The 27397-nt window shown below is 42.3% G+C and overlaps 1 protein-coding gene across 8 annotated transcripts in view; it reads left to right on the plus strand.

Moving 5' to 3' along the window:
- Window positions 1-27397, plus strand: part of WRN (WRN RecQ like helicase) — an 89806-nt gene that overhangs the window by 6962 nt on the left and 55447 nt on the right. For 4 of the 8 annotated variants that reach the window (XM_058173216.1, XM_058173214.1, XM_058173218.1 and 1 more), the window contains 12 exons: window positions 513-624; window positions 1834-1952; window positions 5064-5209; window positions 7716-7864; window positions 9213-9362; window positions 16373-16445; window positions 17497-17611; window positions 19076-19433; window positions 21045-21119; window positions 22170-22290; window positions 23251-23326; window positions 24367-24434. In XM_058173216.1, the coding sequence (XP_058029199.1) occupies window positions 550-624; window positions 1834-1952; window positions 5064-5209; window positions 7716-7864; window positions 9213-9362; window positions 16373-16445; window positions 17497-17611; window positions 19076-19433; window positions 21045-21119; window positions 22170-22290; window positions 23251-23326; window positions 24367-24434 (1525 nt within the window). In that variant the 5' untranslated portion in view covers window positions 513-549. Of the gene's footprint in view, window positions 1-512; window positions 625-1833; window positions 1953-5063; window positions 5210-7715; window positions 7865-9212; window positions 9363-16372; window positions 16446-17496; window positions 17612-19075; window positions 19434-21044; window positions 21120-22169; window positions 22291-23250; window positions 23327-24366; window positions 24435-27397 lie in introns of those variants that run through there. The other 4 variants (XM_058173220.1, XM_058173219.1, XM_058173221.1 and 1 more) reach the window with 2 other exon arrangements.

Raw genomic sequence — 27397 nt, forward strand, 5'->3', positions numbered from 1 at the left:
CTGCACAACTGTCAGGTCAGCAGTCTTTCCCATGATTGTGATTCCTACTGAACCAGACTGAGAGACCATTTAAAGGCTCAGGAACCCTTTGCAGGTGTTATGGCTTAATTAGTTGATTAGAGTGGGACACTGAGCCTAGAATATTGAACCTTTTCACAATGTTCTAATTTTCTGAGATTGTGAATTTGGGGTTTTCATGAGCTGTAAGCTATAATCATCAAAATTATGACAAATCAAGGCTTAAACTATCTCGTTTTGCATGTAATCAGTCTATCTCATATTAGTTTCACCTTTTAAGTTGCATTACTGAATATGTGAACTTTTGCACGATATTCTAATTTTTTGAATTTCACCTGTAGTTCCTGCCAATAAAAGCTCTTTTTGGAACAACTTCAAATTTCAAGAGTCCTTTCTTGCAAAGATTTGGAGAGGCAAGACCTTACAGGTATCTTTTAGCAATTAAGATATTTTTATTGCTTCCAGGAAAAGTAATAAAATGTCTCTTGTTACAGAACATGTGCATTTGTAGAGGAATAAATTGACAGAAATATGGATTCTCCACCAAATAAACTTCCCCTGTGGATGACAGAACCAAACAGTGAAGATATTGTTGATGACAAAAAGGTAGAAAATTGGAATATATGCCTGGCTCTTATAATAACTTAAAGCAGGGGTAGTCAACCTTTTTATACCTACCGCCCACTTTTTTATCTCTGTTAGTAGTAAAATTTTCTAACCGCTCACCAGTTCCACAGTAATGCGCCATGTATCTTCGTCTGCACATGCCTCTCGCACATCATGGATTGGGTTTGGGGGGGGCGCCGGCTACCAGCTCTGCTTGTCTGTTACAGGTGGGTGGTGTGGGGGGAGATGCGCGAGCTATTCTGGGACAAGGCTCTTTTGTTTGCAGTCGCACTACAGCGCCATTTAGTTTCACTTACGTAACGTAAACTAAATTTATGCGCAGGCGATACAAATAGTATATTTTCAGAAATTTAAATTGTCACGGGGAATTTTATGAAAACCTAATGAAAATGTTTTTAAATAATGCTATGAAATTTTTTAAAAAAGTCAATTAAATTTAAAAAAAGGAAAGTGCTTCAGTATCAGACAAAACCCCTACCGCATACCATGAAAGCTGGAACACCCACTAGTGGGTGGTAGGGACCAGGTTGACTACCACTGACTTAAAGCATGAAAAAAGACAAGTCTTTGCATGGAAATTTTTAGAACTGCTAATTTAGTTCTTTATAGTTCTGTTGATTTTAGCTTGATGGCATTAAATGGGAATACTTGATGCTGTATGTTCAAGGTGTAAGAATATCCAAAATTATATCCAGTTTTAATTGGGTTGCTAATTTTTGTAGGGAGGTTTTAAACATTATGTATTTAGATCGATTTTTAAACTGTCCTTATAGGGGTATTTGATCAAGTAATTTCTTTTTTAGCCAAGATACATTTTATTAGCCATATTTTAACAGTGTCCTTCAATTTCTAATAAATATGGCAATTGAGAAAGAAGTTTCTTTTGGTAAAATGTGTGTGGATCCATTCTTTTTGTTAAACTCCTAATCTGCGTAAACAGTATCCAAAATACAAACATGCTTTAAAAATAAATTTGTATCTTTGTTGTATATTAAAATTGTTCTTAAATCAATTCTCACTTGGCTACCAGTAACTTAATAATCAAGTTGGTATTTTTCTACTAAATTGGAAAGGACTAATATATGTATGTATGGTAATATTAGCAAGTTATTACATAGTGTTCAAATTATGTTAGTGTTACATAGTGTTCAAATTATAAAACAAATTGTCTTTCACATTTTTATGAAGCAGAAGAATTCATTCAAACCAAGTGTCCTGGAAAATAACCTTCCATTCTTAGACTACAACGGCTCTATCATCTACAGCTATTATGCTGATGATTGTTCCTTGCTCTCGGAAGATATTCTGTAAGATAATAAAAACTTGCATTTTCCTTTTTTTTAGTGTGATCTTTCAAAATATTGTATATCCCAGTTGTATCTACAGTATATGTATGTCTTCATTTGATTATCATTATTATCATTATTCATAGCAATTCATAGCATTTTCATAGTAATCGGTCCATTTATATTATTTATATCTATGTCTTCAGGATTTTATTAACCAGGTTTATATTATTATTATTATTATTATTATTATTTATTATATTTGTATACCGCCCATCTCCCGAAGGACTCAGGGCGGTTCACAGTCAAAAACAACAGAAAAACATGTAATACATAAAAAGCTAAAAGAATAGACAGTTAAATTCAATTGATGCTCTAACTTTTAAATACAAATTTAAAACCTCATTTAAACCCTTTTTTTTAAAATCCCAAATTTAAAACTACGTTCAAGCTAGTCCTTATTATATTAGAAGATTGGAAGGAGAAGTGAACCGTTTGTAACTTGTCAACAGGATGGGGTCAACAGTATATTGTTGACCCTGCCCAGTCCAGACAAAAGATAGCTATAAATACTATTTGTGAACTAAAAATAAGCTGTGATTATGGTTATTCATTTATTAAAATAATTTATATGGCTCCCTAACTCACATTGATTCTGGGCAGCTTATAAAATTTAAAATCCACAGACAGAAACTCATAAATCCCCATCCCACACTCCCCTGGCAGCAACATGATTCCACTAGATGTACTTCTCTGATAGATGGGATCTACAACATACCCTGCTTTCTCCCTCTGGTGGTAGATATAATTGGAAAGAGGCCGTTCTTCAAATATTTGTTGCTAAGATTGTCTGTACTGGTCTTTGATTGATATGCTAAACCAGGGGTCGGCAACCTTAAACACTCAAAGAGCCATTTGGACCCGTTTCCCACAGAAAAGAAAACACTGGGAGCCCCAAAACCCTTTTGACATCTGAAATGAAGATAACACTGCATATATCGTTTTTTACCTTTAGGCTATGTATAAAAAAACTATAATGTGTTGCATTTATGAAATCAATGAACTGCTACAGAGAAAACAAATATTTATTTCTGCATGCAAAAAAACATTTTGAACTCCAAAAAAAAAAAGATGGGTCAAAAAGCTCAATAAATCATGTGCTGGTGGGTGTCACACATTGGTGGTTGTGATGCATATTTTGAGTGACAAGGAGCTGCACCAGAGGGATGAAAGAACCACATGCAGCTCCAGAGCTGCAGGTTGCAGACCCCTGTGCTAAACCTAATCACAAAATGACTTAGTATAGCAACAGCACTTAGACTTACATACCTCCCATGGTGCTTTTCAGCACTTTTTGGGTTGTTTACAATGTCAGGATATCACCCTCAACAATCTCGGTCCTCATTTTACCAACCTTGGAAGGATGAAAGGCAGAGTCAGCTCTGAGCCTCATCAAGATCAAACTCCAGGCAGGTGCACTGGTGCCCCAGGCATTGCATGGATTAGATCAAATTGTTTTTTGTTTTGTTTTGTTTACATTTATACCCCGCCCTTCTCCGAAGACTCAGGGCGGCTTACAGTGTATAAGGCAATAGTCTCATTCTATTTGTATATTTTTACAAAGTCAACTTATTGCCCCCCCAACAATCTGGGTCCTCATTTTACCTACCTTATAAAGGATGGAAGGCTGAGTCAACCTTGGGCCGGGCTTGAACCTGCAGTAATTGCAGGCTCTGTGTTCTTAATAACAGGCTTTACCAGCCTGAGCTAAACCGACCCCTGTTAAATTAATCTTACAGCCTAAGATTTTGCAAGTTTATTTAAAAGCAAATCATATTGTCTATATTCATACATAATTTGTCAGGACCTGTTTGTTTAAAAAAACCCAACTTTACAATTTGCAGAGTCGGTCAGCTTCAGTAGATTTGTTCTTAAATGTGGTTGTAAGATCTCCATTCTGACTTGTTTGATATTCCATATGACCCAGGCCAGAATACCATATCAGGATTTGTTTTCTTTAATTATACTTTATTTGAAGCTGGATCTCTTAAAATAAACCATATTTTAGCATCAAAGTACAATTTGAAAACATAGTTGGATGTTAGTTTATACGTTTTGTCTTATTTTCACCAGAATTTATTGCCTCCTAATATGGAATTCTAGTTCATTCCTAGTTTTTTTTTATACACCATTCTACAGAATGTAAATCTATAGCAGTTTTTTTAAAAAATTCCCCAGAGATTGCTTTTTTCAGAAATTCTTAATTCATTTCAACCATGATCTTTTTTCTATACCCAGCTTTACCCTAAATATAAAGCAGAGGTGAGAATTTATTCTAAATACATAGAATAAATTCCAAATCATATCATTTCCTGACAACAAATTTAAGATATTCATTTGATATTCATTTAAAATAAAAAAGAAGGGATGGTCAGAGAAACATACTCATGCATATAGGTAACTTCCTGCATAAAAATCGTAACAGCCTCCCCAAAACCCACAAACAACATATATGCCTCTTCACAAACACATAGGCCAGGTGTGTCCAACCTTTCGGCTTGCTTGGGCCACAGTGAGTGAAGAGGAATTGTCTTGGGCCGCATATAAAAGATGTGTGAGTGTGTGTGTGCGCACAAATATATATGGATACATGTATATATGTATAAATAACGTTAAAAGTTTACAATCTTGTGAAGCCACATTACTAGCTAGGGCTGCATGTGGCCTGATATATAATCGCTAGAGCTTCATATTTCTACTTATTGCTCTTTAATAATTTCTGATGTATTCTGGGTGGTATACATGTAAAAATTATTATTTGCAAATTGGAATCCAGTCTCGATCACATGTATTTTCCTTTCCCTTGTTTTACTCTCTAGTCCCTCTTTCCCTTATTTTTCTTAACCTTGATTATTTCATCAGTATTACTTGAAAGTGATAGTGTAATTTTAAATGATAGTGGAAGGAAAGAAAGAGGGAGAGAGAACATTTTTGTTCAAAAGGAGAGAAAGGAAGGGAATGTATGTTCTTGAATTTAGTTTCTCATTTGACAATGATGATTTGTAAGAAGCCATTCTTTTGTGTTGTGTCATTAATATATTACTATGACTCAGATGCACTTATATCTTGCAGCAATACCTTGCCTGTTGGAGCTGTGTTAGGATTTGACATTGAATGGCCAACCATTTATGCTAAAGGGAAGGAAGGAAAAGTTGCCTTAGTCCAGTTATGCGAGTCTGAAACCAAGTGCTACTTATTTCACATCTCTTCTATGACAAGTCAGTACTATTCTATTTGATCTCTAAGCATGATCAATATTATGATGCCTTTTTGCATAAATTCTCAGTTAATTTGCTTTTGTTTTCAAACATTTATTTTATAATGACTCAGGAGTCCCTGTGCTCAGTCACTCAAGTCCTGGTCATCTCATGCCTAGAAACTGCAATGTGCTGTATATGGGGGCTACACTTGAAGAATTATTCTGTTCTGTTCCGTATGGGGGAAAAAAAAGCTTTTGGAAGCTCTATAACTGATGTAGAGTGCGGGGTGTGGGAAGTCTTTGGGGCCCCTAGAGTGGTCCATATTGGTTGCCAGTTTGCTTCTATGTGCAATTCAAGGTATTAGTTATCATCTTAAAGCCCAGTATGGCATAGATCCATGTTACCTGAGGAACTGTCTCACCACAATGGGGCTGGCCCACCCTATTTGCAATGGCAGAGCATGCATGCTGTGGACCCCATTGGTCAAGAAATTCTAGCTGGTGGGATCCAGGAGAAAAGCCTTCTCTGCGTTGCTCCTGCCCTTTGGAAAATCTCACCCTCTGGGATGAGATCCATAAGTTGACTTTGTATATAATATACAAATGGATGAAGACTATTGCTTGACATATTGTAAGCCGCCCTGAGTCTTCGGAGAAGGGCGGGATATAAATGCAACTAAAAATAAAAAAAAAATAAAAAAATTCCCACTCTCCTGACCTTCCTTAAGGGCCTGAAGACCTGGCTCTGCTAGATGGCTTGGCACCCCAACGGGGGAATTTTACACTAGAGATGGTTGGTGGACCAATAGAAAAATCCCACCTTCCCTCCTGCTCCATCCCTCTCCATCTTTTAATTATAATTAGTATTTTTATTGTTATTAGAAATCCTTATTATGGTTTTATTGCTTTTAATGTAAGCTGTTTGGAGTTGCCTTGTGGCAAGATGGGCGGCAATAAATAAATAAATAAATAAACAAATTTAATAAATAAATAATAAAGGTACTGGTTGTCACATTTAAAGCCCTGCGTGGCATTGAATCAGCCTTCTTGTGAAATCACCTTTTTCTAGTAGTTTCATCCTGTCCCATCAGATCTGCTGGGGTAGGCATGCACTGGGTTCCCTTGGGTTTTTTTGTGGTTTTTTTGCATTTATATCCTGCCCTTCTCCGAAGACTCAGGGCGGCTTACACTATGTAAGCAATAGTCTTCATTCTATTTGTATATTTATATACAAAGTCAACTTACTGCCCCCAACAATCTGGGTCCTCATTTTACCTACCTCATAAAGGATGGAAGGCTGAGTCAACCTTGGGCCTAGTGGGACTAGAACCTGCAGTAATTGCAGGCAGCTGCTGTTAATAACAGACTGCATTAGCAGTCTGAGCCACAGAAGCAATACCTCCAGAAGCATGCTTTTTCTGACATAGTCCCTGCCCTTTGTCACAGTTTCCCCTCCCCACTGTTCTGTTGGGCCTTCCCCCAGCAATTGGGGCTGATGGGAGATCAGACACAGACCATTTCTTGGTAATGCAGATTTTATTGGCCTTGATCTATTTTGTGTCAGCTTTGTTTTAATAGGATTCCGCCTCCCCCCCTTTGTCAACCACCTAGTTTTCTTGGATAAATGAGTAGCCATATAAATTGGATTAATGACTAAAAATAATGTTAGTTTGCAAATCCATTGACCTGGAAATATACTGCTGTATATTTATGAAAAAGAATCTTGACCCTTCATTGTTCACATTTGCCCCCAAAAGCGCTGAATGTGTTTAAACAAAATTTAAACATGTTCAGCTGTTTTCTGCTTTCTCTATATAGGAACATTGTCCCATGGTGTTTGAAAAAAAAATATGGAGTCAATTATCCCTTCCCCAAAGAAATTGAATCATTTAGGGACAGATGAGGTGGCCTAAGTACAGTAATGCTAAAGAAACCCAGAAGAAGCTTTTAACATGCCAGACTACAAATATTGCCTACTCAACTCAAGGTTTCTGCCATTACCACCTCTTGAACCTGGCAGGCTTCTAGGGCATAGGGAAATAGTGGAGGGAAATCTGACTTTGGAATTTATTTTATAGCAAGAAATATCCTGCCTTTTAGAAATTTTAGAATTCAACAGATGTGGTAGCTAGTTATATGTCCGTATGCTTGAAAATAGTCTAACTATTGTGCCTTGTTCCCATCATGTTTTACTACTTTTCCTGAACAAGAAAATTGTGCAGGCCAGAACTCTTTAGGGCCAGACCTAAGTACCACTTTTTCAGCACATGAATAAATACTGAATGAGTAGTTGTTTACAAGCATCACATGTATACCTACATAAAGCAGAAGAGAAAGCAGATTCCGGAGAGTAAGAGTGGGTTAGGGCTATAAAGTCCTGAGTGCTAGGATCAATATAAAATTATCCTAGAAGCTGTAAGATTCTCCCATTTTGGTTTGAAATTGCTAAGCAGCCTTTTATTATATGGAGTAGGCCCGGATTCATTATATAAATAATTTTTGTGCTCATATTTTATCCCCTTTAGGTTTTCCTGGGGGACTGAAAAGGTTGCTTGAAAATAACACTATTAGAAAAGCTGGAGTTGGTATTGAAGGGGATAAATGGAAGCTGATGCGAGATTTTGAAATCAGACTGGAGAATCTTGTGGATTTGGGCGATCTTGCTAATGAAAAGGTAATTAAAAATAGAAATAACAGAAATAGAATAATTGGCCAAATATGATTGTACATATAAGGAATTTCTCTTCAGTGCATAAGCTCTCAGTGTACATACAAATAATAAAGTAATATAGTCATAAGTTACCTATAGGAGAAGGTAGTAGTAAAGATGTAAAGTAGTAAAGGATAATTATAATACAGCTCTATTATATGGATCTATATCCTTAGACAGTGCTGTGGGAATTAGGTGTTCAGCAGAACGATGGCAGAGGAGAAAAAGTTGTCTCTGTGTCTAGTTGTTTAGTATGCAGTGCCCTATAGTAGCAGGAGTTGAAATAGTTTAATGTCCAGAATGTGAGGGGTCAGTAGATATTTTCACAGCCCTCTTTCTGACTCACGCAGTATATAGGTCCTCAATGGAAGGCGAGTCTGGTTGCAGTTGTTTTTTCTGCATTTTTTCTCCATTGAAGTTTGTAACCTCTCCTGAACATTATTTTTTGTGCCTTTTTAACGATGGTTCTAATGTTAGATTCCATTTCAAATCCTGGGAGATTACAGAATCCAGAAACTTCAATGTCTGGATTCTAGAAACTTGAGTATGGGGAGAATGCAAAATAGCTAGTCAGTTACACAAGACAGCAAATATTTGTTAATCAGAAAAATAGACTGCAAAATGATAGCAATATAAGAGAAATAGGGAACTAAAAATTCCATGGTAAAATTCCATGGATTTACTCAGGCACACATCATTGATTAATTTTCAAACTGAATATTGCATTCCTTATTTTTTATTTTTAATAAAAATTTTTTTAATTTTAATGGAAATTTTTAAGAAAATGTTGGATAACCATCTGACTGAGATGGTGTAGGGTTTCCTGCCTGGGCAGGGGGTTGGACTAGAAGGCCTCCAAGGTCCCTTCCAACCCTGTTGTTATATTATATTATATTATTTCTGTAATATGTTTTCTGAATTTTGAATGATAAGATAATTTGAATTTGTAGCAAGTGTATTGTATGTTCCACCAAATTAAATCTCAAAAAAGATGTGCCTAGACTTAGGTTCTCAACAAGGTTGTTTTTTGAAAGTTACATTTATACTGTATGTTACTGAATTTAGAGGTATGTCACATATCAGTGGACCGTTAGTACTACTAATGGACTTCTTGGTGCCAACTTTATTATGGAAGCTGTTACTGTAACCATTTAGCAGAATAAAAAATGGCTTAAAGACTTATTGTGTGCTCTGAATATAGACTTACATTTACCAATAAAATTGTCTTATTTTGTCAGTTTTATTAGAAATGGGTCAGTATTACCACGTTTCAGAAGTAATTTATGTTTTACTGTTGCAATCTCATTTTTAGCTAAAATGTAAGGAGATATGGAGTTTAAATGGCCTTGTCAAACACCTATTCCACAAACAGCTTGTGAAAGACAAATTGGTCCGCTGTGGTAACTGGGAATGCTTTCCATTAACCGAGGAGCAAAAGCTGTATGCAGCTACAGATGCATATGTAAGTACAAAGCAGCTTGTATTTTTCTAGGTTACATTAAATCTGAAAACCTTGCTTTGGTCTATTTACTTTAGTACATCTCAATTTATTTTTTTTTAAACAAACATACATAAAAACATATCATCTTCAATTGTAAATACAAATAGTGTGTCGGTTGGTTACTAATCTTTTGTGCATTTTCACCATATTCATAGATTATAGTTTTACCTAATTTCACATATTATCAATCTAGTATATATCCAAATATTTTTATCCTCATTAATCATTTACTTAGCTCTGGCTATTTCTTCCCTCACTTCATACAAAATGTTCTAAAAATTTTAGTTAGCTTACATTGTATCATTTATTTCATCGTCCTAAATCAATCCCATAATAGTATATCTTTATATTATATTTTGTATATTTCCACAATTCTTGTATTATAAAGAGCTCTACCAAACTTCATTACCATATATTTTTATCTAGCCATTGATAAAATTACATCTCAATCTTATAAACTATGGAAAAAGGCCGCTGATTATATGTATAATCTGCTTAGTTTTCCATATTTACTATGCAAATAATTGCAGAATCTGTCTGAACCAGTAATGTATAGTTACCAGAACAAGTGGGGGTTAGGTTAACGTGGGGTTTTAAATGGTTTAAAGTCCAGGCTTGCTTAGTTTGGATCAAATGCAATAGAGTTTGGGATTTAATTATAACATAGGAACGAAGGTAGACTGTGATATAAGCAACGGCTAATTTAATTTCTATTAGACAAAATGCCACTGTTTATAGCTTTCTAAGTTTAAAATCTTATTTAGTTTTTTGTTCTTTACTTCAAATTCTTTAAGTTTTTATGATTAAAATTTTCTTCCATTCAGGATTGAAGGCAGACTCGCCTCGTGTTGTCAAAGTTGTTGCTTCAAAGTCAAAGTTGTTGCTCTAATATTTTAATGAGCTAATGAGTTAATGAGCAATTTCCAGAACTGTTTAGAAAGTGAAGTTTGTCTTTTAAAAATCTTTGCCATAGTTGCAGGCAAGATGGGTAGTCTTGTCATTGTCTAGTGTCACCTTCTTAAACCTATGAGGAACAGCCATCCCGAGCACATGTAGGTGATCTCCCATCCTCTTCTTAACCAGAGCAGTTCCAAGGAACCAGTCTATTCACCGGTTCCTTGGTCTTTGCAGTAGTCATTGGCTCTGCTTTTGCAGAGATATCTCTAGTTTGCCATGCCTATCCTAGAAAGCCCATGTTTGTGCCATTTTATGCTGGTTGTTGTGACCCAGGTTCCTGGACCCGGACTCCTGGACTCGGATGATTCAGAAAGTGAGGGAGAAGACCTGGCAAGCCCTGCTTCTCTTGGGCCCTCTCCCTCCCTGGCACCCACTCAAAGGGAGGAGGAGGGGCCGACAAGGCCTGATTCTCTCGAGCCTTCTTCTGATTTGGCAACGCCCCAAGAACAGTTTTGGAGTGATGCAAGACTGCGCAGACATGACTGGCGCGCGCAGCAGAAGAAGCGTTGGGATAAAGCCAAGGAATGATGGTCATGCAGTGACATCTGCAGAGACTATGAATAGGAGGCGGGACTTCCTAGTTTTTTTGTCTTGGACAAAGCAATGAATTTGCGTGGGCAAACTATCAATGGAGGGAAGAATATATTTGTGAGTAATTCTGGCCTTATCTATAATTTCCTCGTTATCTCCAGAAACTTGGCAGGCCCATGGGTAGACGTGACCAGGACATTTATCTATGTAAATAAAGTAGAAGAGGAGGCCTTTGACTGACTCTTTGTTGGGAGTATTGGGGGAGGGAAACAGAACATTTTGTCCAAGACCCCAACTAAACCATCTTCCACCAAAGATGGACCAGCAGCAGGTACAGCAGCAGTTACAGCAGCTACAAGCGGCTAATCAACAGCTCCAGCAGCAAGTGGCTCACTTGGCAGGCCAACTTGCTGCCGGGAATGTGCCTGCAGCCCTCCCCATCCTCCCACTCCTCCTCCTCGTCACAAGTGCCCGATAACCGTGCCGGATAAGTTTTCTGGGCAGCCTGAGATGTTCCTGACCTTCTTGGGACAGTGCCAGCTCTACGTGGCTATGCGGCCAGAGGATTTCCCAGACGACTGGGCTAAGGTGGCCTTCGTGATTAACCTTCTTTCCGGCTCGGCTGCTCGATGGGCCACGCCCCTCTTGCTCCAGGACAGCCCCCTCTGGCGGACCAACAGCGTTTTTGGCAGCACCTGCGCATCATGTACGAGGACCCCGTTCAGATGCTGATGGCAACCAGGCGCCTTAAGGAACTCCGTCAAGGGAAACGCCCCCTGCAGGAGTACATCGCCGAATTTCGTCTTTTGTGCCAGGACTCTGACTGGAATGATGCAGCGCTGGTGGACGCGTTCCAGGAGGGACTCTCAGAGGAACTGCAAGACGAGCTGGCCCGGGTGGAGGCGCCGCAGACCCTTGACAACTTGGTGCCCTTTGTCTCCGCCTCGACGCCCGTCTGCAACGGCGACCGTCCCATCGCGCCCCCCGGGACCCGCCGTCGACATCTGCACCCCCACTTCCTGCGCCACCAGCACCCCGGGTCGCCCCACATTTTGTAACTGCTGCGGAAGAGCCCATGGAGTTGGGAGCGGCCAGACCTCGCTTGACAGCCCAGGAGCGGAACCGGAGGCGCCAAGGGGGATTGTGCCTGTACTGTGGGGAGCCCGGCCACTTCGCCGCTTCTTGCCCCAGAAAGCAAAGTGGGGCACGCACGCCGGTCCCCGAATCACAGCGTGACCAATCGGGAAACGGAGCAGGCCCGACCTCGGGGAAACCCTAGGTCAGGCACGTACTAAGCCCCCACTGGACGTTGCGGAAGTAGACTCTGGGCCCCCTCGGCATCTGATTCTGGACACACGGATATGGTTGGGGAACCAGTCGGACGGGCTCCAGGTGCATGCGCTGGTGGACTCAAGGGCCACAACAAACTTTATGGACCAGGCCTTTGTGACCCAGTTTGCGGTCCCTGTGTTTTCGGTGGACCCTCCGATGCGGGTAGAGACAATTGATGGACGAGAACTGGTGTCTGGCCCCATTAAATTCGCCACCCAGCCTTTGCACCTGGCTATTGGGGACCATGAGGAGGCGATCCAGTTTTATGTCACGGCGGACCTTCATTTTCCCTTGGTCCTTGGGTTGGCCTGGCTTCGGACCCACGATCCTCAGGTGGCCTGGTCGCGGAACGCCATCTCTTTCCCGAGTCTGCAGTGCGTCGACCACATCCGCCACACCTGTGCTGGCCAGAACGTCCCCACCGCTGCCATCATCTTGCCTCCTGAGCTGACAGACTTCGCCGACGTATTCAGCGAGAAGGAGGCGGACCGACTACCCCTGCATCGGCCCTACGATTGCCCCGTGGACCTTCTGCCCAATGCACCACTGCCTGTGGGACGCCTGTATTCCATGTCGGAGCCCGGGTTGGCCTCCCTCAGGGACTTCCTGGAAAAAAATCCGGCCTTCAAAGTCCCCTCTCTCGGCCCCAGTCCTCTTCGTGAAGAAGAAGACAGGGGACTTGCGCCTGTGCTGTGATTACCGCCGGCTAAACGCCATTACGGAGCGGAATCGCTACCCCCTGCCGCTCATCCCGGAGCTGCTGGAGAGGTTGCGGGAGGCCACGATCTTCACCAAGCTCGATCTCCGGGGGGCCTACAACCTGGTGCGGATGCGAGAAGGAGACAAATGGAAGACGGCATTCGGCACCCGATACGGACACTACGAATATACTGTCATGCCATTTGGGTTGACCAACGCTCCCGCCGTTTTCCAGAACTTCATGAACGACGTGTTCTGAGACATGTTGGATCGGTTCATGGCGATCTACCTGGCAGACATCCTGATTTACTCCCGGTCCAGGGAAAGCCACCTTCGACACGTCGGTCTGGTTCTGCAACGCTTGCGGGAGCAACAACTCAATGCGAAGCTGGAAAAATGCGTCTTCTTCCGGACTTCCATAGAATTCCTCGGGCATATCATCTCGCCCGAGGGCATAGCCATGGACCCATGCAAAGTAGAAGCTTTGTGTAGCTGGGAAGCCCCTCATCGGGTGAAGGATGTTCAGCGCCTGCTGGGCTTCGCCAACTACTACCGGACCTTCATCCCGGGCTTTGCCACACTGACGGCTCCACTTAGCCAGCTCCTCAGGAAGAAGGTCGCGTTCCGGTGGGGTTCCCCACAGCAAGAAACATTCACAGCCCTCAAGAAAGCCTTCGTCACGGAACCCGTCCTGAGGCATCCTGACCCGCTCCGGCCTTTTGTGGTGGAGACGGACGCGTCCAATATGGCTCTGGGAGCGGTGCTGCTACAGGCTCCGAAGAATGGCGGCACACTTTTCCCCTGCGCTTACTACTCCTGGAAACTCAATCCTTCCGAGCGCAACTACACCATCTGGGAAAAAGAGTTGCTGGCTATCAAGGCTGCATTCGAGGCTTGGCGACACCATCTGGAGGGGGCCCGACATCAGGTGGAGGTCCGAACGGACCATCGGAATCTCGAGCACCTCACCACAGCTCAGAAGTTGAACCAGCGGCAGATCCGGTGGTCGTTGTTTTTTGCCCGGTTCAACTCCCGGGTGACCTACATTCCCAGCGGTCACAACCGGAGGGCGGATGCCCTGTCCTGCAAGCCAGAGTACCTCTGCGCCAAGGACCCCCTTCCTCCACGGACGGTGCTGCCGGCAAAAGCCTTGGCCGCAGCATGGGAACCAGTGGACTTGCGGGCCCAGGTGCGAGAGGCACAGCGCCAGGACGCCTGGTCGCAGCAAAGGAGAGCAGAGGTGGGCCCCGCGTCTCCTTGGACCTTGGAGGAGGACTTACTCAAGTTTTGGGGGTGATTATATGTGCCCACAGGACTACTTCGAGCCCTCATCATGACCCAGTACCACGACAACCCTGCAGCAGGACATTTTGGGTTCTTCAAGACCCTCCACCTGGTGACACGGACCTTTTGGTGGCCCCGAGTGCAGCATGATGTACATGCCTACGTGACATCCTGCGTACCGTGCCGGCAAGCCAAGGCCACCACGGGGGCCCCTCCCGGGCTCCTCCAGCCCTTGCCGACACCCGACAGACCCTGGGGGGCGATCTCCATGGACTTCCTGACGGACCTGCCGCCGTCCTCTGGGTTCACCACGGTGCTGGTGGTGGTGGACATGCTCACCAAGATGGCACACTTCATCCCATGTCGCGGACTGCCCACAGCCGCAAAAACGGCCCGTCTCTTTCTGCAGCACATCTTCCGCCACCATGGTCTACCGGATAGGGTGGTTTCGGACTGCGGAGTTCAGTTCACAGCTCGCTTCTGGAAGAGCCTGATGGCCGCATTGGAGGTGCAAGTGTGTCTGTCGTCATCGCACCATCCGGAGACCGACGGGGGTACAGAGAAGGTCATCGGTATCCTGGAACAGTATCTCCGTTGCTTCATCAACCAGCAACAGGACAACTGGGCTGATTACCTGTCTCTGGCGGAATTTGCTTTTAACAACTGTCAGCACACCTCTACTCAGATGAACCCGTTCTTTGCCAATGTGGGGTACCATCCGCGGCTCTTCCCTCTGGCACCACCGGACTCTCCTGTTCCCGAAACGCAGACCTTCCTGGCCGGGTGCATGCGGTCCAACAGTTGGTACATCAGCAGCTGAATCGGGCAAAGGAGGACTACAAGCGGTCCGCCGACCGCTCCCGACGGCGCCCCGCTGGCAGTTGGAGACCGGTGTGGCTCTCCACCAAACACCTCCCGTCCGACCGCCCGGTAAAAGTTGGACCACCGATTCATCGGCCTGTTCCTGTCGAGGCAGTCATCAACCCGGTAGCCTACCGACTGACCCTGCCACGATCCATGCGGATCCACCCGTCTTTCACGGTCCCTTCTGGTTCCTGAGGCCACACGAGTCGCCGGTGCCCAACAGCACCCGTCACTGTCGCCGAGGCGGGTCGGAGGAATCTGAAGTCCACAGCGTACGAGACTCCCGCTGGCTGAAGGGTCGTTTCCAATATTTGATCGCGTGGAAGGGATACGGGACTGATTTCTCCTGGGTAGATGCCTCCAACGTTCATGCCCCTGACCTGGTGCAGGCCTTCCATGAGCAGAACCCAGCCCGACCGCATCCCGATCGTCAGCCCTGGGGGAAGGGCCCTGCGGTGAGGGATAGTGTTGTGACCCAGGTTCCTGGACCCGGACTCCTGGACTCGGATGATTCAGAAAGTGAGGGAGAAGACCTGGCAAGCCCTGCTTCTCTTGGGCCCTCTCCCTCCCTGGCACCCACTCAAAGGGAGGAGGAGGGGCCGGCAAGGCCTGATTCTCTCGAGCCTTCTTCTGATTTGGCAACGCCCCAAGAACAGTTTTGGAGTGATGCAAGACTGCGCAGATGTGACTGGTGCGCGCAGCAGAAGAAGCGTTGGGATAAAGCCAAGGAATGATGGTCATGCAGTGACATCTGCAGAGACTATAAATAGGAGGCGGGACTTCCTGGTTTTTTGTCTTGGACAAAGCAATGAATTTGCGCGGGCAAACTATCAATGGAGGGAAGAATATATTTGTGAGTAATTCTGGCCTTATCTATAATTTCCTTATTATCTCCAGAAACTTGGCAGGCCCGTGGGTAGACGTGGCCAGGACATTTATCTATGTAAATAAAGTAGAAGAGGAGGCCTTTGACTGACTCTTTGTTGGGAGTATTGGGGGAGGGAAACAGAACACTGGTTCTCTGCTGTGTATAGATACTTTTTTTTTTTTTTGTTTATAATTTTGAGGATGTGTTGTCTTTCTTCTAAATAATCAGGATTGATGACCTCAGATTCCCCAATCTGGTGCACTGCTGAAGTGTTGAGACCGTAGCTCCCAGATTTCAGCCATTTTTGTTAGGAATTTGGGAACTGAGATCACAGCACATCTAAGATTAGAAAAGATTGCCTTAAATTTTTTATGTTGAAAGGAAGATGTTCTTATTGTCTCGACATTAAAATATTTTTCTTTTCTTTTTTTTATAGGCAGGCTTCCTTATTTACCAAAACCTAATAAATTTGAGTAATGATAAGCAGATGCATATTTGTTTAAAAACAGGTGAGCTAAATCAGAGAACAGCAACTTTTTCATACAGGAGGCACAATTGCACAGTAATATGGGGGTGGGTGCATACACACATGTACACATACACAAATCAGATTTTTATATGCACACACTATTGAAGGCCATATTATGTAGGTTATTCAGCACAGTATTGTGCTGAACTAGGAGGGGAGAAATTCAGATTGTTTCCCTCTCTTAAGCATTAGAAATTGGCTAGTTAATATTGGATCAGTCATTCTTTCTCAGCTTTAGATAGGGTAGATTACAGTCCCTAACCATAACCCTTCATCCTATCATGAATTGATTCAGATAATGAAAATAAACGTTTTGAAAATTAAAGTATGGCAAAAATGTTACAGGCATATGAGAATGCATAAATCTTTCAAGACATGATTCTCTTATGACTTTGAGACCACATACATTTTTTAATTTGGAGTTCAGTGGATAAGATGGTGTTTTGCATCTTGTTTTATATGATCCTGGCTAACTGGGTTTTTTAAATAATGCAGTAATCCATCATAGAGGTTATTAGGACTATTTTTGGGGGGGTGTCTTCTATTCAATTTTATCTAATTCTCTACTGGCTGGACAAGTCCCTGCAGTTTTCTTGGCAAGATTTTGTAGATGTGATTTGCCATTGCTTCCTTCTCAGATCTGAGACAAAGTGACTAGCCAAAGGACAGCCAACTGGTTTTCTGCCCATGGTGGGCCTAGAACTCAATCTCCTGGTTTCTAGCTGATGCCTTAACTACTACATCAAACTGGCTCTCATTATGACTGTACTAATGAATAAACAGAGCAGATGTTAGTGAATAGAGTTCAAATGTAATTAGCATCTGCAGAAAACATGATAGAAATCCCTCCTTAAAAATCCAAAGATTGTAAAATCCCATTTAACAATCCATTAATTAACTTTAATTTAGGGTGTCAGATCAAAATTTAAAGACAAATGGACTGATTTAGTTCCTTAATTATAAGTGCCTTTTCAATATTTAAAACACAGATGAATGAGTAGTTAATAGAATGTTCTGCCTTTTTTAAACAGATGGAAAGTTGCTGCTGAGTGAAATTAAAAATGAATTGACATCTTTGTCCAAGGAGGTGCTAGATTTGGCTCATTGTGTTCCTGCTACTTTTCACCAATCTATACATATTCAAAGGTTAGATGCTGTTTATTTTAATCTATCAGTTCAAATGAATATGAATATTTAATTCAGAAGATTTATGTGTAAAAGAACTATTATTTCAGTGGATGTAACTGAAAGAATAGTGTACAGAGTTTCCATGTTTGTAGTGACTCCTTTGCTTGGACAGGAACTTTACTTGAGGCTGGGGCTCTGAATACGTTAAGGGCCCCATCTCTTGGTTTTACTGTTAAATTGAATAATTGCTTTGTCTGCTGTATATCTGATTTGTACTGTTTTTATTGGTTTGAAACATTTTATAGTATTGTTTTAGAATTGTAAGCCACCTAAAGTTACCCAGTGAGATGGGCGGGTATAGAAATAATAAGTAAATGTATAAGCCTTTTTTCATACTATATTCTAAACTTCCAGCCACCCAATTCTCTTAAACTCCTAGTCCCCCAGTTTGTACTCTTTTGCAATTAGTTGAAACTCGTGGACAGTGGTATTTATTTGAAGGAAGTAGTCAGTTTGTGAAGATTTGGTCCATTTGCTTGCTTTCTGATTTGAGGTTACAACAGAGATCAGCAAACAAAGTAAACAAGAATAGGAGTTTAGTGTGATCTCCTGCTTTAAAGACTGAGGTGAGTGAAGTAATAGTATGAACTCTTGACTTTCAATGAGCAAGTCCATTCTCTTGAACCAAAGTGATTGAGCTGGAGATGATTACAGACCCATAAAGGTTTTCACCAAATCTTCGGGGATAAAACAGTTTAAATTGTTTTAAGTTGGGTGAATGGACAAACAAATAATTGGTGTTCAGTTGAAGTAAGAATGAAACAGTGCATATTAAGACAACTCCTGCCCCAATTTCACACATACACTGGTGAGATCTGAACCATCTGAAACTACCCAAAAGAGGGAGCTTGGGTTCAGTGGAAATAACAACTTGGATTATGGTAGCTATGAAGAAGACAGTTTTGTGTTAGGAATAATTTGGAAATGTGTTGAGATGAAAACTCCAATGTTATAATATTCTTATACAAATCTGTGTGTACGTCTATATCTGGAATACCGAGTTCAATTCTGGGTTCCGCATGGGAAAAAGAACATAATCGAATTGGAAAAATAAAAGAGGGCAAATAAATGTGATCAGGAAATGTGAAGAGCTTTGATCCTCTGCTTAGAAAAGACAACCTAATGGATATGAATGTACAGTATAGTATCATGTATTGAATGGAGAAAGTGGACAGGGGAAAGGTTTTTTTCCCTTTTAAAAGGATCCAATAAAGTCAATTGGACAGTGGTTTAGAATAGACAAAAAGAAATTATTATAAAGACATACCTTGTCCATCAAATTATTATTATTTGAGCTTTAATTCCATTAATTTTAATTTTTAACTATTGTATTCTTTTGAATGTTGTAAGTGATCTTGAGTATTTATATAAGTAGAAAGTTGGGGTGTAGATAAAAAAAAACATTTCATATTTTTTCCATAGTGCAACGGAAATATTGGCTGATATTTCAAAAAATGTTAAAGCTCTAAGGGACATATTACTTATTAAATCTAATTGCCAAATGGAGCTGGAAGAGGCTGCCGATGGAATATCTAAATTTACTTCCAAGATCATTTGTAAGTCAGATCATGATATTGACGACAAAACAGCTGGTGTTCAAAACCCCCATATAAAAAATGAAGAACAACTTGGTAAGAAAAAGCATACAGTGGATGCTTCAGACACAAAATCTACAGAAAAAGAATTCTCAATGCCACTAGACATAACTGAATATGAACTTCAAATGATGGAACATCAGGCTGAGGAAGAAATGCGACTTGAAGCAGCTGGTATGCCTGAGGTAAATATAGGTAATTGCTTTTTGAGAAAAGATGTGATGTTTAATTGATCAACCACCTGGTCTTTTTCCAGTTTTTGGCTGTGAAATAACAGCTAAGAAAATATTGTATGTTAGGATTGCCAAATGACATGGATAAAAGTCTAGAGAAAATCAGTTTGTTCCAACAATGAAGAAACAAGTTGTTGTGTCTTGCCCACCCTCAGAGCAGCCGGGGCCTTCTTACCTGCTCCCGAACACTGAGGAATGTATGCCTCCCGGCCCAAGTCCTGGCTCCATGCCCACACAAACTGCAGAAGAAGGAGCATCTCCCGGCCCCAGCCCTGACTCCATGCCCAGGCAAACGGAGCAGCTAGACCCCTCCCCCTCCTCCACAGCATGTGAGCCTGAGGAGGTTTATTCTAACAGCTGCTGATTGGTGTGACCCTCGCATCAGAAGGCTGGATAGGCGGAGGCAACAGAAGGAAGGGAGGGGCAGGCCTTAATGAGTGCTGAGTCATGGAGCCACACCCCATGGCCTATATAAAGGATCTGCTTTCTGGCAGTCTCTGAGTCAGGCAAAAGTCGAACTTATCTTGCTGAAGTCACTTACTGGTCTCCTGCCTGCTCTGAGGACTTTGCTAGGACTTTGGGCAGAGCTGCAGAGGCAAGCCTGATTCGGATTTCCCTGACCTGGCCGTCAGCGGAGGAGTGGGACACGACACAAGTTGTTTCTTTTATCCTAAGAAAATTGTGGTAGGATCAGATGGACTTTTTAATTCTATGTTTCTTAAATTGCTCATCTGCAAAACAGAAACTTTCTGTTCTGTTCCCCCTCCCCATTTCACAGAGCAAACGCAAAGACGCGTGTCTCCCAGTCTTTTTATTTGCTACAGACCTGATTTTCTTCAGTTGAGGAAATACTTGGTAGTGACCGTGCAAAGGCCTGCTAAGTTCTGAGTCCGTTATCTCGTGTCCAAGATCCATTGCCAAAAACTCACTGACAAAGTCCTTTAACCCTCCAACAACCGAGCTGCAGTGCACCCTTGGTAGCTTTTTTGTCTGTCACAAGGGCCACATGGCAGCTCCATCCACACCCCACACCCTGTGGGGTGTGGCTCAGTGACTCAGCAATCTCTGAGCCTGCCACACCTCTTCCTCTGCTGTGCACGCCTATCTTTTCGTCGCTGCCTCGGATCAATCCAGGATTGATCGTCAGCAGCTGGGACTTGAGGCGTTGGCAGGGAGGAGGAGGGTGCGGGAGAGGGAGGCTTGTCAGCTCCTCCTCCTGGCCTGCAGCTGGAACTTGGGGTGGTGCCAGCAAGGAGAGTCCTGGCGAGGGAGGCCTTGCTGGCTTCTCTCCTTCACTGTCCGAGTCACTCTCCTCCATGAGGACATGTTCGGGGGCCGGAGCTACAACACTTTCTTGGCCCACAGATATTAATGTAGTTTTTTATATTATTAATGTGGTTTTATACATTTTATATGTTTTTATTATGCATAGAAATGTTAATGGTCTATATAGGTTAGAAGGTAAGCTCAGATTACTAGTTAGTCTTTTTCCACTGAAAAGCTAGGGAACAGAGCATTGGGATTAAAACGAAAGAAAAAATCAATTTGAAATGTTCTGTTTAGGATTTACAATCTATAGAAGATGATCATGGTGCCACCATGGAAAATGATTATGAACTTGAAATGGAAATGCTTAAGGTAACTTCCTTCCTTCCTTCCCTCTATTTATTTATTTATTTATTTATCAAATTTATATATAGTTCTGTATTAGAATTACATGGCACCCATCTCGTATAGGCAGCTTACAACCAAGTAAACACAAGGAAATTAAAATAATAAATATTTATATTAACATAGATTAAAAATCATCGAAGTTGGAAAGGGAGGCAAAATGCTCACAGGATGGAGGTGGGGTATTATCTTAGTCCATTAACTACCTCTGGTACGACTTGCCCCCATCAGGCCAATTAGCAGAACCAAGTTTTCAAGCCCTTCCAGAAGGCTGAAAGTGTTCCAAAGGGTGGGAATCACAGCAGAAAAGGCTCTTGAATTCCTTGTCTGATGCGGTCTGCAGCATGCCCTATCTGCTAGCATGAGTGGGGTGAGCCAATCCCATTGGAATGAGACAGTTCCTCAAGTAACCTGGTCCCATGCCATATGTAAATATGTATAAACAATCATTATTAAAATATAAAAGTCATTATTAAAAAAATATAAGCCATCAGCACAGGAGAGAATTGATATTAACAACAATGAAAGCACCCTAACCAGGTGTTAAGGGGTTTACAGAATATTGAAGGGATGAAGCTGACCTCGCTTCAGAAGGTAGAATGTTCCATAAGGCAGGGGCCACAGCAGAGAAGGCCTGAGAGGAAAAAAGCTAGGGGAGCAGACTTGCATATTAAAAATAAAAACTGGACTAGTTATAATAAGCTAACGCTGTTCATGAGATTTAATAAAAATAGGTATTAATATTGTTTTTAATAAATGCCTGACATAAAATGCCTTTCAATCAAGGGGGATTATTGTGTAACTTTGTCTCTCACTCTCCCATGCTTTTAACAGTAATATGGAAAACCTATGGGAGCTATGAGATCTTCACAAATTATATTCATAAAGTAACTTTAACTTGAATGGCTAATGTAGTTAAGATCTCTTTGTATTAAAAATAAAAAGAACTTTTGTCTAGCCCTGATTCTTTTAGATTAGAAGATGTAAAGTATGTTAACTTATTTTTTTCAACTCCAGTCTTTAGAAGACACAGACAAGAGCAAGTTGAATTCTAACCTGGGGAGTTTAGAGAAGCAAAGTGACTATGTTGCCGAGGATGAAGGAGAAGAGGGCATTGAGGAGGAAGAGGAAAGTTGGGGTAAATATTAAATTGTGATCCAAATTTCCATATCGGCACACTAGAGTGTACTTTTATGTTCACATATATGGGTACAGATGAATAAGTATATCTCTAAAGATCCTATTAAGTATGTCCCAAAGGTGCTTTTTTTCAAGAGGCAACTGGACTTTCTGGTTTTTCTTTGAAGATGTTTTGCTTTTTTCATTTTTTCCTGAATGCCATCACCCTGCTAAACAAATAATTCCCTCAACACTGTCACACTAGTTATTAAGTCTGCATTACTATTAATCTTCTCATCATTCCTATCACCCATCTCCTCCCACTTATGACTATATGACTGTAACCTTGTTGCTGGTATCCTTACGATTTATATTGACTGTTTCCTGATATGATTTGATTGCTTATTTGTACCCTATGACTATCATTAAGTCCTTATGATTCTTGATGAATGTATCTTTTCTTTTATGTACACTGAGAGCATGTGCACCAAGAAAAATTCCTTGTGGTTCCAATCACACTTGGCCAATACAATTCTATTCTATTCTATTCTATTCTATTCTATTCTATTCTATTCTATTCTATTCTATTCTATTCTTCTCATCCAAGAAGCTTCTTCAGATCTGACCTTGCTCATAATTTTTTAAGCAAGTTATGGGCTTGATGCACTCAAGTTAAACCAGTTTTAAATTTAAATGTTGTCAGTGGGAAAATTAAGCATGTATGTTGACTTTCTGAGGAAAGAATTAAAAATTTTTTAACCTCTAGTTATATTATTGCATTATAAGTATCTAGTATTCTTCAATAATATCCCTGTGATAGGAAGCTATACTTTGATAGTATTTTAGTAGGCATAACTTTTAAAAAATTAACAGTTAAATTTTTAAAATTTAAATCGTAAAAAAACAATTACATGAATTGTTTTTATAGCTTTTTTTTTGTATTTTCTCTGTCTCAATATTTTTGTTTTTTTCTCCAAAGATTCCAGCTTACCTAAACCCAGCAGTAAACAAATTGCTTGTCTCAAGATGTATTTTGGTCACTCAAGTTTTAAACCGTAAGTTGTATTTTTTTAAAAAAAAAAAAAATAGGCTAAAAGACTTTTCCAAAAAGAAGAAAACTGTGAATTTAAGATAATCTCTTTCATAAAGAAAAGAAAAATCTGCTTCCTTTCTCAGTTTATTCTCAGCTTATTTAAGATGCACATCTCATTTTAAAGAGAAAATAATAAACATGTTTTTCTTCTAAATAAAATATGTGGGGATTTTGCCTCAAAGATGTTGAGTCTTCAGCCGATGTATAAATTGCATGGCATAAAAGAAAACATATTCATATTCAGAATACATACAGTAGTCCTTACTTAATTGGAACTGCTAAGCAAAGCAGTCACTTAGTGGGAAATCACAACCCGACCGTGCTTTCCTTCTGGAAACAGACAAGAGTATTCAGTTTCACATTTTTTATTTTTGTTTGCTTCCTGACCACTTCCAGCCCTTTGGAATGCTCAGGTGCCTGCTTATTATCTTGTACCTATTGAAGCAATGCAATCACACTGTAACTCTGGGCTGGGAGCCAGAGGCTCTACAAAAGTACTGTTTTAAAAAAAATTTCTAATCTCTCCACTATGTGAAGATTTCAAAAGCTTTCCCAGACTTTTTTTAGATTTCAAGAGAGTTCTATAAGGTCTTTGTGTAACATGATGCTGGCCTGATTGCTTTGTTTTTGATGTGTAGGAGAGAATACCACTTACTTTCTTGCAATCCTTTTCTCTCCAATCTCTCTGTTCTGGAAGGGGAAAGAGAGAGAGAGAAAAATAGGTCAGGCATACAACAACACATACTGACTGCAATGGTGCTTATATGACTGAGCTACAGTCAGTGGTGTTATTTTTTAACACCATTGTAACTTTGAACAGTCACTGAACGAAAGGCCAGTAAGTGAGGATTACCCGTATGTGGAAAAGAAAATCAACAATTGGTCACTAAAAGAAGCGTCTCTATTTGCAGATATTTGTCTCCCGTTCTGAGATTTAGCTTTTGTCAAGTGTTACAGCTGAAATGGAACATTTTTATCATAGTTTTTTCCCTTAATTTCAAGGGTCCAGTGGAAAGTTATCTCCTCAGTTTTGCAAGAAAGAAGAGATAATCTAGTTGTTATGGCAACTGGTGAGTTATATAGACTTCTCTTGGAATATTATTTAAATGTTTCTTAAAAACTTCATAAAATGTTATTTTCTGATAATGTTATCAGATGTAGTTGTATCAGGTGTTTTTCCCCACAGAAAAGGAACTGCAGGAATATTTTCATTGTGTATGCTTCTGGGTACAATAAAATGGATTGGAACATAAGCATAAGATAAGGTTCCTTTCATTGCCAGGAAAAAAATCAATTTTTATTATGGTCAAAGACAAGCAAATAAAAGCATTAAATCAATAATAATAGTAAAAAATAAAAATAAAAGACAGACAGACAGAGTAACATATTGTGATTGGTGGTAGATTAATATTGGAGAAATATTGTCTGATCTTCACCGTTCTCCCTTTATACACACTAAAAGTATTCAGTTGGCCTTTCTAAAAACAAGAAATTGCAATAAGAAATAAATATTGTACAAACTTTAATAGGAAGAAATGTACTTTTGGGGCATGAGAGTATCTTGCCAAGGTACAAAGTTCTGTGAGCTTCTTTCTGCTCAGTTTTTGCGTTATTCTGGATAGAATATCTTTGACTGCCTTGGACACTTTACTTTGTTACAGAATTTGTGGGTCTTTTAAGTGTTATCACTGTTTTAAATGTTCCAGGCTTCTGACTGCAGACAAAGCATGGAACAGCCAAGATAAGTTCTATGTAGTTTGGCAAGTGATACTGTTGTGATGTTGGAAGATTTGGGTTTTTGCCTCAAGTGAGAGATCTTAAGGGCTAGAGGGCCAACATGGTAGGATGGGAACAGAAGGGGGTGTGCCCCTTGTTGAAATGTGCCCACCGGGTTTCCGTGCATTCCATCAGCCGAGGGCTCAGGGCAGGGGTGGGGGGGTGGCGGTTGTGATTAGAGAGAGCCTGGAGCCGAGGGAGACCACTGTACCTCAGATTGCCGGTTGTGAATCCCTCTTTGTGAGATGGGGTCATAGGTGTCAGATGGGCTTGCTGGTCGCGTACCTGGCTCCTTGCTGCGTGACAGCTGCCCTGCCCGAGCACCTGGAGGTGCTTGCTGGGGTGGCAGTTGAGACCCCCAGACTTTTAGTCATGGGGGACTTTAACTTGCCATCTTCCGGCTCGTCATCGACATCAGCTCGGGAGTTCCCGGCTTCCATGACGGCCTTGGACCTGACTCAAGTAGTCGATGGCCCTACTCACACTGGGGGTAGTACACTGGACTTGATTTTTATCTCTGGTCAGTGGTTGAGAGATCTGGACTTGAAGGAAATAGTCATTGAACCTTTGTCATGGTCAGATCACTGTCTCCTTCGCCTGGACTTTCTGACCGCCATTCAACACCGCAGGGAGACGGAGCCAATACGTTGGTTCCGTCCCAGACGCCTGATGGACCCGGAGAGGTTCCGGACGGAACTTGGGCCACTTCCTGAGGGTCTGGCTCACGGCACGGCTGAGGAACTTGTTGCGGCCTGGGAACGGGCCGCAGCGGGGGCCTTAGACCGTGTCGTCCCTTTGCGGCTTCTGACCCGGCGCAGGTCCCAACCGGCTCCTTGGTTCTCCGAAGAGCTGAGGGGGATGAAGTGCCGGAGAAGACGCCTAGAGAGTTCCTGGAGGTCTAGCCATTCAGAGGCTGATCGGACACTAGTGAAGTCCTATAATAGGGCTTACCTAGTGGCATTGAGGGAAGCGAGGCGTTGCTACGCCTCCTCCCTCATTGCGTCGGCAGATAACCGCCCAGCCGCCCTGTTTCGGGTGACTCGTTCCCTCCTTCACCAGGGGGAGCGGGATGACCCGTTGCAGGGACGTGCTGAGGAGTTTAACGGTTATCTATACGATAAAATCGTTCAGCTTCGGGATGGTTTGGACCAAAATTGCGGTGACTCAGGTGAGACGTCTGAGGGTGGTCTTGGTGACATTGTTTGGGATGAGTTTGACCCTGTGGCTCCCGAGGACATGGACAGGTTGTTGGGTAGGTTGAATGCCACCACGTGTTTACTGGACCCGTGCCCTCCTGGCTGGTGCTGGCCACCAGGAGGTGACACGAGGCTGGCTCCAGGCGATTACGAGTGCTTCTTTGGTGGAGGTGTCTTTCCGCCGCCTTGAAAGAGGCGGTGGTGAGGCCCCTCCTCAAGAAGCCTTCCTGACCCGCTGTTTTAGGTAATTATCGTCCGTCTCAACCCGCTCGCTGAAGGTTGTAGAGAGTATGGTGGCATATCAGTTTCTTACACCTGGATGAAACTGTCTATCTAGACCTTCCAGTCCGGTTTCCGGCCCGGTTACAGCACTGAGACGGCTTTGGTCGTTGGTGGATGATCTCTGGAGGGCCAGGGATAGGGGTTGTTCCTCTGCCCTGGTCCTATTAGACCTCTCAGCGGCTTTTGATACCATCGACCATGGTATCCTGCTGCGCCGGTTGGAGGGATTGGGAGTGGAGGCACCGCTATCGGTGGTTCTCCTCCTATCTCTCCGATCGGTCGCAGACGGTGTTGACAGGGGGCAGAGGTCGGCCCGAGGCGCCTCACTTGTGGGGTGCCGCGGGGTCGATTCTCTCGCCTTCTGTTCAACATCTATATGAAGCCGCTGGGTGAGATCATCAGTGGCTTCGTGTGAGGTACCAGCTGTACGCTGATGACACCCAGCTGTATTTTTCCACACCGGGCCACCCCAACGAAGCTATCAAGTGCTGTCCCGGTGTCTGGAAGCCGACGGGTCTGGATGGGGAGAAACAGGCTCAAGCTCAATCCTCCAAGACAGAGTGGCTGTGGATGCCGGCATCCCGGTACAGTCAGCTGAGTCCACGGCTGACTGTTGGGGCGAGTCATTGGCCCCGATGGAGAGGGTGCGCAACTTGGGCGTCCTCCTGGATGAACGGCTGTCTTTGGAAGATCATTTGACGGCCGCTCCAGGAGAGCTTTCACCAGGTTCGCCTGGTGCGCCAGTTGCGCCTTTCTAGACCGGGATGCCTATGCACGGT

Source organism: Ahaetulla prasina, chromosome 2 (genome assembly GCF_028640845.1).
Source record: "Ahaetulla prasina isolate Xishuangbanna chromosome 2, ASM2864084v1, whole genome shotgun sequence".
NCBI lineage: Eukaryota > Metazoa > Chordata > Lepidosauria > Squamata > Colubridae > Ahaetulla > Ahaetulla prasina.